The sequence below is a fragment of the Sceloporus occidentalis genome, unplaced genomic scaffold (assembly GCF_023333645.1).
Source record: "Sceloporus occidentalis isolate IW3139 unplaced genomic scaffold, rSceOcc1.0.p SCAF_6, whole genome shotgun sequence".
Lineage (NCBI taxonomy): Eukaryota > Metazoa > Chordata > Lepidosauria > Squamata > Phrynosomatidae > Sceloporus > Sceloporus occidentalis.
Genome location: NW_028316986.1, coordinates 64,031,094 through 64,046,532, shown reverse-complemented (window position 1 = coordinate 64,046,532; position 15,439 = coordinate 64,031,094). Strand labels below are relative to the sequence as shown.

Genomic DNA, 15,439 nt, shown 5'->3' with positions numbered 1-15,439 from the left:
CAGGCATTCAGAGGAGAGATGCCATCCTTAGTCACTGCAACAGTCGGAGGCATAGAGAAACATATTTGGGTGTCATAAGTGTACTGATAACACCGCGCCCCATGTCTCCAGATGATCTCTCCCAGCGGCTTCATGTACAAGTTAAACAGCATGGGGGACAGGATGGCACCCTGAGGGATGCCAGATGTCAGGTCTCTTTTAGAAGAGCTGCTGCCCCCATCATCACCAATAAATAACTCCCTCAGGCATTCCAGAAGGATACCGTGGTCAATGGTATTGAATACCGCTGAGATGTCCAAAAGCACCAGCAGAGTCACACTTCCCCTGTCGATGCCCAGACAGAGATCATTGACTAAGACAACCATGGCAGTCTCAACTCTGTATCCCACCCTGAAGCCAGTTTGAACCTTTCATTTTGCAACAGACTATGAGAACATGACTTCATACAGTAATTAATATGCCAGGTGATCTTGTAGCACCTTTGAGACTAACTGAGTGAAAGAAGTTGTAGCATATGCTGTCATAGGCTTGGTCTGCTCCCTCCAATGCATTTGATTTATAAATGTCATACAGTGATTAGACTATAGTAATCTGATAACTGCATCTGCAGGATTTTCACAGTATTTTCCATAAAAGGGAGATTCACATGTATGTTGGCATGCTTTAAAACTGGAATTATGATTGCTTAGCTTTTGGTTGCTAGAGATTCTTTATCCAGTTTTATTTGCCAAATGTTCTTATTCACATAGTAAAAAAGGCTATCTTTCTGCACAAAAATAATCCAAAGGATGTGCACATGCTCATTCTTCTTGACATGAAGTAGCACTAGAATATAATTTGCAGCTATGAAGGAACTCTATCATTGATTTTTTCTTTCCTTCAGATGGTACTGTGGTGGAACCTGATATGTCAGAGGGGTTTTGCCCAGACCACAAGGCAGCCATGGTGTTATTCCTTGACAGGGTATATGGAATTGAAGACCAAGATTTTCTTCTACATCTTCTAGAAGTTGGCTTTCTACCAGACCTTCGTGCTGCTGCTTCTTTAGATACGGTAAAAAATAACTTTAATCTGACAGTATTTCTCTTTGATCATTCTGTGTATATTTTGCATCTTCAAAAGTATAATGATGAGCCACATTCTTGATCCAATTTATCATGTGCTCTAGCTTACCAGGTTTATCGGATAAGCAAGACATTTTAGAAAGTCTTTTTTAAAATTGTATTCAGGCAAAGTTTTCATACCTAATTGATATGAAAGGAATGTGCTTTTAAACTTTTTCATGCCTTTATTAAGGTGGTGTTTTTAAAATGTTTTTTATAATAATTTAAGTTAATGTAAAGTTAGATGGGGTACAAAGTAATTAAATTAATAAAATTACATTTGCATGGCTTTCTATGTATTTTGGTTCACACACAAACAAATATTGTTTTTACTTTATTTTGTTATATGGTCAGCATAACTACCCATGGATATGTTTCCTTAATATATTTGATGTGTAAATTGCTGCTTTATTTTAAAGATATTGTGACCATTCAAAGGACCTTGTTTTTACATTTTTATTTTATTTCAAAAAGATGTGTCTGAAGCCTTGTGATCCACATTAGTGAGATTTTTAGGAAGAAAAAGCTTTGCCCCAAGTGCATCAGGTATCCAGTGCAAATATTTGAGATATCTCCATGGCAACTTGTTTGTTTTTCAAAAATATTTTTATAAATGACAGGTTGTATTCCCAGATGTCTCAGGCTATTGCCACACTGCAGAATTAGTGGCATTTGACACTACTTTAACAATCTTGGTTCCATCCTATGGAATCCTGGGATACATAATTTGTTGTAGAATCAGAGCTATAGAGAAGGCTAAATGTCTCACAAATCTATAGATCTCAGAATTCCATAGCATTGAGCCATGGCAGTTAAAGTAGTGTCAAAATACATTAGTACTGCAGTGCAGATGCAGCCTGGGGAATCCATTGCCAGTTGCAGCATCTTAATATGTGTTTGGTAGATCCAATTTCTTGTAGGGTTCAGACAGTGCTTAAAAATCCATTCCCATTTGCATGGTAAGCACAAATGGTAGAGGCTGCAGGCAGAATAGGAGCTGAGCTTTCTATTACAGTCAAGGAAAAACAAAACTGAAGGAACAAGAAGTCCAAGGTGAAGTGAATGAATTAACAGTTAAATGTGTGGTGTTTTTTTTAAACGCACAATGAAACAGGATTGAAATATTCGTGAATACCCCATTTGCCCTTTTATTCTTTGGAGAAAAGCTTTGCCTTTTTTGAAAAAAAAAAAAAACCCAAACAAAACAGAATGTAACCATTTCACTGTGAATGTAGCAAAATCTATCTGTCTGAAAAGCTTTACAATTTATTTTATAGGTTGCTCTGAGTGCTACAGATATGGCCCTGGCTCTCAATCGGTACCTCTGCACTGCTGTTTTGCCTTTATTAACTAGATGTGCTCCTCTTTTTGCTGGCACAGAACACCATGCTTCCCTTATAGATTCCTTGCTACATACTGTATATCGACTTTCCAAGGGCTGCTCTCTTACCAAAGCTCAGCGGGACTCTATTGAAGAGTGCCTACTCTCCATTTGTGGGTAAGAATCAAGACACCATTAGGAAAATGTGTATAATAACATTGCTTATTATTATTGACATTAGGAATGCTTTCATAATGCCTACTTGCTAATATATTTTGAAACTATAATAAAAAATTGTAACAGTGGGAGCAAGCACTATTGAATTAACAAACATGGAGCTTTAGAGTGTATTTCATGAATTGTGGTCCATGATACTGAAACATTGACAGAAACAATGAAGGATATAGGCAGTTGTAGATGAAATACATTGCTGTATACCTTATACCTTCTAAAGAAGGGTGCTGCAAAACTCATATATACATTAAGTGCATGCTATTTTCTACATGTAGAACACATAGGGGTGTGTGTGTTAATTCTCTGGTGGCACAGTGATTAAATGACTGTACTGCAGCCACTCACTCACAAACCACAAGGCTGTGAGTTCAATACCAGCCAGGGGCTCAGTGTTGACTCAGCCATGCATCCTTCCGTTGGTTGCTAAAATAAGTACCCAGCTTGTTGGGGCAATTAGCTTACACATTGTAAACCACTTAGGGGGTGCTTAAGTGCACTGATAAGCAATATAGAAATATACTTGCTATTGCTATTAATGCAGCAATGAGGAATAATAATATAATTGGTATTTGCTGAGGAAGGGGAGGCGTCACAAGGAAATAACAACAAAACATCCAACTGGAATGAAAAAGACAACAACTTCGTTGAATATAGCTGACAGGTAGGGTGGCGTGAAATGCATGCTCTGGATCTGGCATCGGCCAGCCCACCTGTTGATCAACGAACAAAGTTGCCTGGTCATAGCCAAGCTTTGGGATGACAACAGGGTAACCAGTTGATTCACACTCAGTGTGAATCCAGGGAAAACGGAAGTACTGGTGATAGGTTCCCCGGTTCCAGGTGGTGAGCTCTGTCACCCGGTCCTGAACGGGGTCACGCTCCCCTTGAAGGACTCGGTGCGCAGCTTGGGAGTGCTCCTTGATTCGTCGCTCCAGCTGACTTCTCAGGTGGATGCGACGGTCAGGAGTGCTTGTTATCAGCTTCGGCTGATACGCCAGCTGCGCCCCTACCTGGACCGTAGGGACCTTGAAACTGTTGTACATGCTTTGGTAACCTCTCAATTGGATTTCTGCAATGCGCTCTACATGGGGCAACCCTTGTACCAAACCTGGAAGCTGCAAATGTTACAGAACATGGCAGCTAGATTGGTCGCTGGTACTTCCAGGTTGGACCATATAACACCTATTTTAAAAGATCTACAATGGCTGCCTATTCGCTTCCGAGCTCAATACGAGGTGTTGGTTTTGACCTATAAAGCCCTAAATGGCTTGGGCCCAGGGTACTTGGAGGACCGCCTCTTCCCATATAATCCGCCCCGCACACTTATAACATCCGGGACTAATCTGTTGGAGGTTCCTAGATCACATCTTGTGAGGACCTCACAGAGGGCTTTTGCCATCGTTGCCCCATTCTCTTGGAATAAGCTCCCGCAGAGCTTCGCTCCGCCACCTCATTAGATTCTTTTAAAAAGAATTTAAAAACATACTTATTTCAGTTGGCCTTCCCACTTTAGTTAATTGTTTTTCCTCTGCCCCTCGTTTTCCTTCTTCTGACCCCGGACCATTGTGATTTGATTGTTCTTACCCTTGACATGTGTATTTTTCCTGATTCCTGTTCCCATTTTATGTAGTAATGTTTTAACTTTTATATTGTAATTGTTTTACTTCGTATTGTAATTGCTTTTAACCTTTGTAAGCCGCCTTGATCAATTTTTGGAAAGGCGGGGTAAAAATAAAATTTATTATTATTATTATTATTATTATTATTATTATTATTATTATTATTACATGTTTGCAGCTCAACCCCTTGTCATGGGGGGATGCTGACCTGGAGTTGCCCCCACAATGGCAACTCCTAATGCTCTCAGCACCCCCAGGTCCCCGAGGGACTTCTGATCTCTTGCTCCGTAGCCCAAGGAACCATGCCCACCAGATCCGAGACCCATGCTACCACCACAAAGGCTGGTCTGGCCCATCTTTTACCACCGCCTGAAAGCTGTACCTCCCCCGCAACGAGAAGATCCCCTATTGACACTTAGCTAAGGCAGATGTAGCTGGCGAATGCCCTAGATTTCCACCTGCTCATCCTCTTTATTGAGTCCACTGGCAAACTGCTTTCTGCCACAGTTGTGGCAGCCCCAATATGAAAGGAGTGACTCCCAAAGTCCCCTGTTGTAAAGCCAGATGAAGCACCGACACCACTTTGAACCAAGTTAATGGGGCTCCATCCTCGTGTGTAAAGAGATGACAGTTGGTCTGAAGGTGGGATGTGAGGTATCTGCATAAAGTCTGAGCAGCAGGGCACAGGCAGCAGCCATGGAGCCCAGTGCTGCACAATGATGGACCCTCTCCCCAACTGGTCACACTTTGAATTAGAAACACAGAGTTTCTTACAAAAGAGACATCTTCCCTTTGAAGTAAACACTTCATTCCATCTGAACTAGAGGAAGGAACAAGCTCACTCACTTGCAGGGCCCCAAAGAAGGCATTACAACGGCAGCTTTGAAGAGATGGGTCTCTGCTCTGGTGTCACAGACCTGCTTAAGGTGCATGGAGAGCCTGCACAACACCTTGAAGCAAATGGGCCTCTTGCCATCCGCCCTACAAAGGGATGTCCTCCTCCAATCCTCTAGGGTTGTCCTACACAGGAAGGATGAACATGGGTCCTGGGACCCACCCGCTTTGGAGAAGGCTGAAATACCAGCCAAGTGGACCGACATAATGAGAGGAACGATTCAAGACTCCTTCAACCAGATAGGAATCATAGAATGGTCCATGACCAAACTGGCCAATAGGTCCAAAAAAGGTGAAAAGCTTGGACACAGATCTTCTGTATGCTCTAAGAGTGGCTGGGGCTAACAAAGCCAGGATGCCTTGCATTTCAGCAATTTCTCCGCAGTTCCTCTGGGAAGGTTGTGGTTGAGGAGTCTGTTCTAGGAGCCAGTTGCCTGAATCTGGCCTCCTGAAAATGAGAGAGAGAGAGTCTGCACTGTTAGTTTCAAGGCTGGGGACAAAATGGACTTTGAAAGTGACGTATTATTATTATGTTGTTGCGAAGACACAGCAGGATAAATTGGAAAACCAAGATCATGACCCGCTTGAACTTGGAGGACTGGAGGTTGAGGAACCTGACCACTGACTGATTGCCACACCAGAAACAAACTGCCTTATTGCAAAGGCATCCCCCCAAATGTGTACTGCTACCAAGATAGGAAAAACTCCAGAAAAGTGAGATTCCAGAGGATCCCACCTTGTACCCAGTGGGCAGACAAGCACTGGGCACACCAGTGGCCCTGGGAAAAGCCCCCGAAATCCTGGATTTCCACAGGCCCTGTCCCAGATTCCATGGCCTCTGCCACAGGGCCACCCTGTTGTAATCCCTCCCAGAAGCTGAGGTACTGTTTGATGCCTTTGGTGAAGCAGATGTGGTGGTGCTGGCCAGCCAGGTGCAGAACACCCTTCCTGGGAAAGCCACCTTGCATGCAAAGCTGAGGTATCCTAGGATTGCTTGGATTTCTTTGAGGGTGGCCTTCTGGGCAGAGAGAGTGGCCTGCAGCAAGGAGCAGAGGGCACGGAGCTTGTCATCAGGCAGGTGGACAGCCCCTGCTACCAAATCCATCTGGATTCCAAGATAAGTGAGGGATGTAGTGGGGCTCTCAATGTTGTCTGCTGTTAGGGGGATGTCCAGCTCAGCAGCCAAGGCTGGGAAAGTGGTCAAAAGCTTGGCGCAGCCCTGACTCCTGGTCTCTCAAATGAATAGGAAGTCATCAAGGTAATGGGCGACCAAAGGGGACTTAGCATGGCTCTTTATCTTCCACTACAGGAAGGAACTGATGGTCTCAAGGGCTCCCTCAAATTTGAAGCCCAGGAGACAGAAATCATTGGGGTGGACAGGGAGTAGGCGGAATGTCAACTAGATGTCACATTTGACCAACAGGGCTTCCTGACCACATGCCAGGACAACTTGCATGGGCTTCTCAAAGGAAGCATACCACACAGAGGGAGATGGCAACATTGACAGATAACCCAGAGGGGTAGGACAGGTGGTGAATGAGGCAGAATTCTCCTGCTGCTTTCTTGGGGACCACACCAAAGGGGGAAACCCACAGGTTGGGCATGGATGGGGCAGTGAAGGGGCCCAACTCACACTCTTTATTTATTTTGTTCTTGAGAACCTGCGGCATGATCCTCATAGATTTAAGGTTCCATCCATTCAAGGCCACCATGGGACCCTCAGACAGGATTCTGAAATGTCAGGGGAAGTTCTCCACTAAAAAGGTAGCTGCCCTCCTATCAGATTAGTGTCAGAAGAGAAGGATCAAGGCAGAAGGGCACACAGGTGTGGGGGCCAGGTTGGCTGGGCACCATCAGTGGAATCACTTTGGATCCCCCAACCCTCTGGCTTCAGAGCCAGGGGCTACCTTCTTCTTACCAGAGGCTGCTGAGCTGGGGTGTCATGCTCGAAATGGCTGTTGGGCACCCTCAGGTCAACAACACACTAGCTTAGTGTGAGAGCCCAAGCAAAGCTTGCAGCAATACTTGAATTTGCAGTGGGCCCAGACACATTTTCCCAGATTGAACTCCCTGCACAAAAGCCTATGAGGATCCTTCTTCTGGCCCACTTGGGGGTCTTAGAAATGTCCCCTTTGTCTTTGACATGAGGACCCACCTCAACCAGCCAAATGCTACTGCTGCTGAGGTCTCACCTGGTTGTGCTGGTCTGAGAGGCTCACTGACAGAAAGCAGTGCCATATGCGGCTTGCAGCTTCCCCTGCAACAGTTCTTGCTTTAAGGACATTGGCCATATGATTGATGAGGTGTCAGCCTTGCTTGGGATAAGCCAGAAAGATGACCCTCATGAAGATGGAATAGTTCTCAGTCCAATTGGTAAAATTCCTCTCTGCTGGGAGTGCCTTGGCCTCCCACCTTCCCTTTTTCTTAAAAGTGACAGCACCCTGCTCCTCCCCCGTGGATTTCAACAAGGTGAAAACATCCACGTAGTATCCTATGAGGATGCATTTCCGAGTGTTTTTGAAAGAGGTGAAGGTCCGGAGGTTCTCATTTTGAATGAAAGTGGGGAGAGTTACAGCCTGATGGTCTTCCCAATGCCCCCCCCCCCCAAGCCCAGCATCCTGGACCTGCATCTGATGGTCCAGGAAGGTAGGCAGGGAACCAAAGCACCCCCAAACCAATAGTCATCCCTGCTCAATGCCCAGTCAGAAAACTCACCATCCTTGGCCCATCTGTCCTGGCTGCCTCTCTCATGAGACTTCTTGCTTTTCTTTTTGCCACCCCACTTACGCTTCCACCCATTGCACCTGTCGCCAGCCGAGGATGTTGCAATTGATAAACTGATTCTGGAACTACTCGAAAAGGAGCTGCTGCTGGAACTGCTGCTACTACTAAATGAACTGCTGCTGGAGCTGCTAGAGAAGACGCAGGACATGTCTACTTCCACACTCTCATCTTTCTCTTTGGGCCGCTTGCTCCACGCTCACCGGGGGGGCGGGGGGGCGGGGCGGCGGAGTGATCAGCCCAGTGGCAGGCTGGGCACTGGCATGCCCAACCTGCTCCATAAAGCCCGAAAGGGTGCATGTGAAACCCACCAACACCTCCTCACCCACAATTTCCTCGGCTGGCTGGCCTGGCCCCTGGGGCCAGGCTTGTCCAGCCCCCGCTTTTGCCCCTTTAGCTGGAAAACCACCAAGCTGCTGCTTACTGGGCTGCTCCTGGGGATTGCGAAATATTGGGGGGGGGGCTTCACCGATTTTGGGGGAACAATGGCTGTTTCCTCCTGAGCCTGCCTCCTGGCTGGCTCACAGCAGCTCATTTTCTGAAAATTCAGCTTGCTGCTATTTCAAAATTCTGGCTTGCTGTAGTGGGGACTTGCCAGTATGGAGGTCCAACTGCTGGTGCCTCCCGGGCTTTGCTGCCCCAAATCTGGCCCCAATCCAGCCTAGGATGGGGGAGCTCAGGGCTCATCTTGGTCTGACTGCACCGCTAGTGGCTCCACTCAACTGCCTGTGCTGCCCAGTACTCACACGAGGCCTGAAATAGGCTCACCACCCAATCACAGCCTGGGAGGCCCAGAGTTCCCACCCCCTCCGTGCTCCCAACCAATTGCAGAAGCCCTTTGCTCAAGAGGCAGCCAATGGGAGTGTGCTCCCAGCTCCTGGAGCATGCCAGGAATCGGAATCCCAGTCCAACCCAGAAGCCCACCCTCCCATGGCCCTGCAACCAATGAGAATCTCCAAAATTTGCCCCAGCACCTGCTGAGAGTGTGCCGGTGCCCAGGGAGATATTGTGGATGTGATATTCTCCCCCCACACCAAAAGGGCTGGGCTGGTAAGTCAGGTGGCCCCATTTGCCAGACTTGCCACTTTGCAAAGTACTGCAGTATAAATTCAGTGTTTCTAGTTACCATCCCAATTCACAGATTGCCAAGCCTTTTTCACTTTGAAGAGCTGGGTATTTGCACAGTTTTTTCTACCTTTTCTCATACTGCTACAAAAGACAAGAGAGCTGGATTTGGATCTTCTCAATATTATTATTCTAGGTTAGTTATTTTAATAAAAAGCAATTTGTATTGGCTACAGATTCCTGATTTGTATTACTAGAGTAATGGACATGCAAACTTGTATTGTTCTTTATTAACCCTTTTCTTTTTTTTTTACTTGTAGTCAACTGAGGCCTTCAATGATGCAACATTTATTGAGAAGATTAGTATTTGATATTCCTCTACTAAATGAACATGCAAAGATGCCTCTAAAGGTGATTGTCATTTTTCATCTTAACTTCCATGATATATTACCAGTATCTATTGGCCTCATCCTCCAAAAGAAGGCATGGATCTGAAATCAGAATTAGCACTGTCATGTGAAGTAAATGTTACATCAACATTTGGAATAACCTTCCATTCAAAACAGAATAGCTGGGATAACTGAGTGCAGATTATTTTAGTCCAAGCTTACACCCCAGATGTAAGATGAGATGCAGCCAGGTCTGGATATTGTTGTGCAAGGGGAACACTGTGATAATCATGGCAGGAGGAACAGACTATTCATGATATTGCATGCTGTATCATTGAACATTTTTTCCTCTTGTGCAATTTTGCATTAAAGAACTTAAAATATAGAGGAATAATGAAGGGAATGGCAGCCCTGTGCAGAACAGGAATCAAAGACATAGCTGTGTTAGTCTAGATTAGTAATCAAAGGGATGTTGTAGCACTTTTGAGACTAACTGAGAGAAAGAAGTTGATAGCATATGATTTTGTAGACTTTAGATTGTATCTGTATCGAGTTTCAAACCACTTTAACTGTCATGGCTCCATGATATATGGAACCCTGGGAATTGTAGTTTGTTGTAGCACCAGGGTTCTCTGACAGAGAAGGCTACATGTCTCACAAAACTACAATTCTCAGAATTCCATAACATGGAGTCATGACAGTTAAATTGGTGTCAAATTGGATGATTTGTGCAGTGCAGATACAGCCACTTTAACAGTCTTGCATCTGATGAAGTCCTGCTGGTGAATTGGCTAGGGATTGTAGTGATGGCCTACTTTGGGAGTGGCTCATGCAGTCACTGCGGTCCTGGTCTGATCATGGCTTTCTGGATTGTGTGCTTCAGCCCTTTTAAGTTTATCTTACCAACTTTTTTCCCCACTCAGTTAGTTTTAAAAGGGCCACAAAATCCCTTTGCATGCAGAGTAGGTATGTCATTCTTTATTACATTTCTTCTTGAAGAGAGCATGTAATTTCAGCACATTTCTTCCTGCTGTGAAAAAGCCTGAAAACCCTGAATTTTTTAAAGGCTATTTGCAACGTGGGACTTTTTCTGTGCAAAATTTGCCCATGGTTGGTTTTTTTTTTTTTGGGGGGGGGGTTAATTGCTCCCCCAAACCTCCATCTTAGCTTCTAAGATGATTGGAAAAAGAGGTTTATGGGAATGAAAATAGGTGAAAATTTTCTTTGTTCTACTAGTGAAAGTCTCTATTGATTCAAAGAGCATTCCATCAGCAGAATGACACTAACTGAAGGTAGCTCTATATTTCCTATTTGAACAGCATTTGCAGCTATCTATTCATTGTAGAAAATTAAAACCAGAACCAGGGTGTTGCTTATATAGTTTTACATTATAAGTCCATTTACCATAATGCAAAAGGGAACATTATACAAAAGGTGCTTGGAAAGATGAGGTAGTAGTGTAGAGGTATCTGCTGAATGGTAAATGTATATTTAAATGTATACATGAGTGACAAGTAGAAGACCTACTTTGTCCATTAGGATCTGCTTCCTCAGTATTTTATTGCATTATCGCTGACTCAGTTCAACTTATTGAAGTGATTAGTTAGAAGTGATAAAAAAATTCATTTACAAATTCTGAAATAAGAGTTCTTATACTTAATTGGTATATATCTATAGTAAAGTAAAAACAATGAAGAACCATGTAATATCTTAAACAAACTAATGGGTTTGTTGTGATATCAGCTTTATCCAGTTCTCTACAAAGTTTATACTACACTGTTAAAAACTGATTTCTCTCTCTCTCTCTTTTTAGTTGTTGACAAATCATTATGAAAGATGCTGGAAATACTACTGCTTATCAGGAGGATGGGGCAACTTTGGTGTTGCTTCAGAAGAAGAACTTCATTTGTCCAGAAAGTTGTTCTGGGGTATTTTTGATGCTTTATCTCAAAAGGTACTTTTTTAGTTTATTTTATTAGTAGTAACTCACATCCAAATATAAGTGTACAGGATTATTTTTTATTCAACATCTTTTCTGAAAAATTGAACTTACTGCAAATTCTTAGGTGTTTCTCCCTGCAGTATAGTTTGTTTGCTTGACAACACAGAAGTATATAAAAGTGAGTGTTATAATTTTTGTTCATGGAGGAGGAGACATTGCTTCCCACCCAGTGAATAGAAAAAGGGGGTCCTAGTAAGTGGAGAATGAGTCCTTAGCAGTGTTTAATTGAACCAGCATTATAGACCCGTGTTACAAATTCCACCCTTTTCCATAGCTATTGAATTTTCACATGTTTATTGGATGTTTTTCATTTCTCTATGTCACTGCAGGGTGGTTCTCTGTTGAATGAAATGTTATGTTTGGCAGCAGCAGAACAGAGCTACATAGTAATACAGTTGGTTCTCTATACTCATGGATTCTGCAGGCATGGATTCAACCATCCATGGCTTGAAAATATCCACCACCCCCCAAAATTCTGAAAGGCAAACCTTAACTTTGTGATAACATCCAAACAATGATACCTTTATTGGACCAACGAAAATGCACAATTACATGTTGCTAGCTTTTGATGTCACACTGACTTCTTCATCAGGCAAACAGGAGGAAATAAAATGAAAGATGTTAGTCATAGGCCTGCATTTTCTGTTAATTTTGCCATTTTATACAAGGGTCACAGTATTTTATTACTCCATTGTATATAATGGTATTTGAGCATCCACAGATTTTGATAATCCACAGGGGGGCTTGGAACGAAACCACAGTGGATACCAAGGGGCCACTGTACTTTAGTTTTTCCTTTACATTCCAGTGTATTTCATATCAAGGCAAGGGAAGGAAAAGATTAATCAGCTCTCCATGGTTGCTGTAATCCAGAAAATATCCCTCCTCCAATGTTATTTGCTTTTTTATAAACTGGCAAATTTAATGTTAAGACACATCTGATGTCCAGTTTGGCTTTAAGCAATCTGGCGTTGAAAGGTAAGGTACTCTGCAAGGCAAGGTCCTCTTCCTGTAATAATGAAAGAAGAACATGCCCTCTTGAATGTACTGTACTAACTTGGGTAAACTGGAGTGAAGAGATGATCACTCAGTTAATGAAGGATTAGTTATTTTCTCACAAAAATGGAGGCTGTCTTGGTTTATGGCTAGATCCTTTGCATAGTACTTTGTCTCTGCAGAAATATGAACAGGAACTATTCAAGCTAGCCTTGCCCTGCCTAAGTGCAGTAGCAGGAGCCTTACCTCCAGATTACATGGAATCAAATTATGTTGGTGTGATGGAAAAGCAGGCTTCCATGGATTCAGATGGGAATTTTAATCCACAACCTGTTGATACTTCAAAGTAAGTATTTATTCTTCTGTAGGCTATTAAAGTCAATATGTATTGTATTGACCGTAACAATTAAATAATTCAGAAAGAATGCAAATTCCTTTTCTTCACACTTTTAAAATACTTATCTTTGTTCCTGGAATGGAAATTGCTTTTCTAAATGAACAGCAAAATCATTTTCCTTTCGTTATTTTTGAAATATGTCCTTGGGCTGGAGAGAGAATCCAAATATATGGCTTTCTCCTAATTACTAACATAATCACTGACACCATCAAAGAAAAACTGTCAGTTCTGGAACATAAGAATTTTTGGTGGGATTATTTATAAACTAGAAATATTACTTTGCTGTTACTTTCATTAATGCTGACTTATTATTATTTTCATATGAAATTACTACTGTAAACTTTCATTAAATCTTATGTGAGATTTTTTTTCCATCTATGCTTACTCAATTGTCGTTGTGTGCCTTCAAGTCATTTCTAACCTATGGTGACCCTAAGGTCAACCTGTTTTCTTGGTAAGATTTTTTAGAGAGGGTTTGTTATTGCCTTCCTGTGAGGCTGAGAGAATGTGACTTGCCCAAGGTCACCCAGAACAGAGATTGTTTCCCTGGTCTCCCAAAGTCCTTGCCCAACACTCAAAGCACTGCACCACACTGGCTATCACTCAAGTAGTATAAGATAAGAAATACAAAGATTTCAAAAATATAGATATTCATCCTAAGATTCATGTTCGAATTTGATAAAGAAGTGCAATGTCTATAGTATGAAAAAGTGTTTTTTTTTTTTTTTAAATCATTAAAAAGCATGAAAGTACTAATGTTTGTCTTGTTTCTTCTTGGCCAGCATTACAATTCCTGAAAAACTAGAGTACTTTATTAACAAATATGCTGAACATTCTCATGATAAATGGTGCATGGAAAAGGTAATCTTTGTGTTTGTGTGTGTTTGTTTGCACAGCTCTCCCTCTTTCCTTAAAGTAATCTTAAATGGTTAAGAACCCAGACACGTTTTTCATTTCAATATATGTCATGGAATCTTGTTTATTCTGCTCTATTAGAATCATTCTTTCCTTTAATTAAAACATTTTCTTTAACAGCATTTACATTCCCTGAATTTCAAACACGTAATTCAGTTTTGTAATTTGCACACATGTTATTTACATTTTGCATTTTTTCATCTCATATATGGATGGCTGCATTTGCATGAATGTCCTCTAAAATGTCATTTTTCAGATAGATGAATCTAGAAAAATGAAAACACATAAATGGGGTAGTGGGCACCTGCAACCAGCAACCAATACTGCCAGTGCTTTGCCACTATGTACCTATTTCATAATATATGGCCAATTTTGTAACTGGAATATCCTGGTAGTTCTCCTTAGGTGACAGAAACATGGGCTGTGAGAGCCCAACACAGTCATAAGATGATTTTTATAATAAGGACCTATCTTGTAATCAGGATCTAAATGTACTTTAGACAAATATTTACTCTAAATTGGATCCACCATAAAAATGTATTGCATTTCCAACCACTCTCTTAGACTGACTGTGGTTTTCCTCCTCCTACTTCAATAATCAGTCAACATTTTGTGCCCACGGACCATGAGTTATCATTGGGCTATTTTGACCTCTGGGTAATTCCCTATACAATTTTGGGATCTCTGTACTGCCCCCCCCCCCCCCCCCCAGATCAGTGCATGACCTGTCAGTGTTTAAGGGGTTCATCTCCCCATAGGGTTTTTCCTTTAAAAAAATCATATTTTTATAGTCTTTGAAATTATTTCAAGCTTGCTAATATATTCCTCTTCTGTATAAGTGGTGTATTTTTGATTACACAGAAGGTCTATCCACACTGCAAGTCTAAGTACCCCATGAATCTACAAACCCCAGGATCTCATAGGATGAAGCATTTACTATTACAATCAAACTGCTATAATTGTGTTGTGTGGGTCCACCAAAGGATAGTAGTGTAGGTTTGCTATTAATATATAATAGCATATAGGTTTGCTGTTAGCATATAAGAATAAAAGTAAAAAAGAGTTAAAGTAAAAGTTCATACTTGCAGAATCCAAAAGTTATATGAAATTAAATGCAATGACCAGAATGTAGGATTTCAGCATAACTACTAAAGGGAATGTAAATATTAGAGTATATAAAACACAAATACTGTATAATGGTATTTGAATGGGTGGGTGTAATATACTGATAGCATGCAAAGAAAGCATCCAGACCATATATTACATCAAGATTCCTGACCAACTTATCCCTCCTTTTTTTTTTAACTTTGTCAGTTTGCAAATGGGTGGATTTATGGTGAAACATACTCAGAATCTTCAAAAGTGCAGCCATTAATGAAACAATATAAACTATTATCAGAAAAGGTAAGAAGTTCATGTGAAATGTTTCTTTGTAGTAATCTTTCTTTTTTTAGTTATTGAAACAAGCTACTAGGGGATTGATTGCACTGCCTTTTCCTGTCCTTTCCTCCTGAGCTAGGGGCAGGAGGAAAACTGTAATACCTAGATTTTATCACATGCCTCCATACCCAGGCAGGAAGCATCCCATACCCAATCATGGCATCCTGTACCCGATCCAAACTTCTCCTACACTTTTTTTTTTTTAAAAAAAAGAACAGGATTTCCCCATTCTTTGCAAGGTGTGGGAGAGGTCTGGATCAAGTACGCGATACCATGATTGGGT

At 42.0% G+C, this 15,439-nt stretch overlaps 1 protein-coding gene across 1 annotated transcript in view; it reads left to right on the top strand.

Moving 5' to 3' along the window:
* Window positions 1-15,439, top strand: part of RYR2 (ryanodine receptor 2) — a 421,553-nt gene that overhangs the window by 283,715 nt on the left and 122,399 nt on the right. Inside the window, exons 50-56 of the mRNA XM_089529854.1 lie at window positions 884-1,053; window positions 2,381-2,601; window positions 9,338-9,428; window positions 11,220-11,360; window positions 12,587-12,750; window positions 13,584-13,662; window positions 15,031-15,120. Coding sequence (XP_089385980.1) covers window positions 884-1,053; window positions 2,381-2,601; window positions 9,338-9,428; window positions 11,220-11,360; window positions 12,587-12,750; window positions 13,584-13,662; window positions 15,031-15,120 — 956 coding nt within the window. The remainder of the gene's footprint in view (window positions 1-883; window positions 1,054-2,380; window positions 2,602-9,337; window positions 9,429-11,219; window positions 11,361-12,586; window positions 12,751-13,583; window positions 13,663-15,030; window positions 15,121-15,439) is intronic.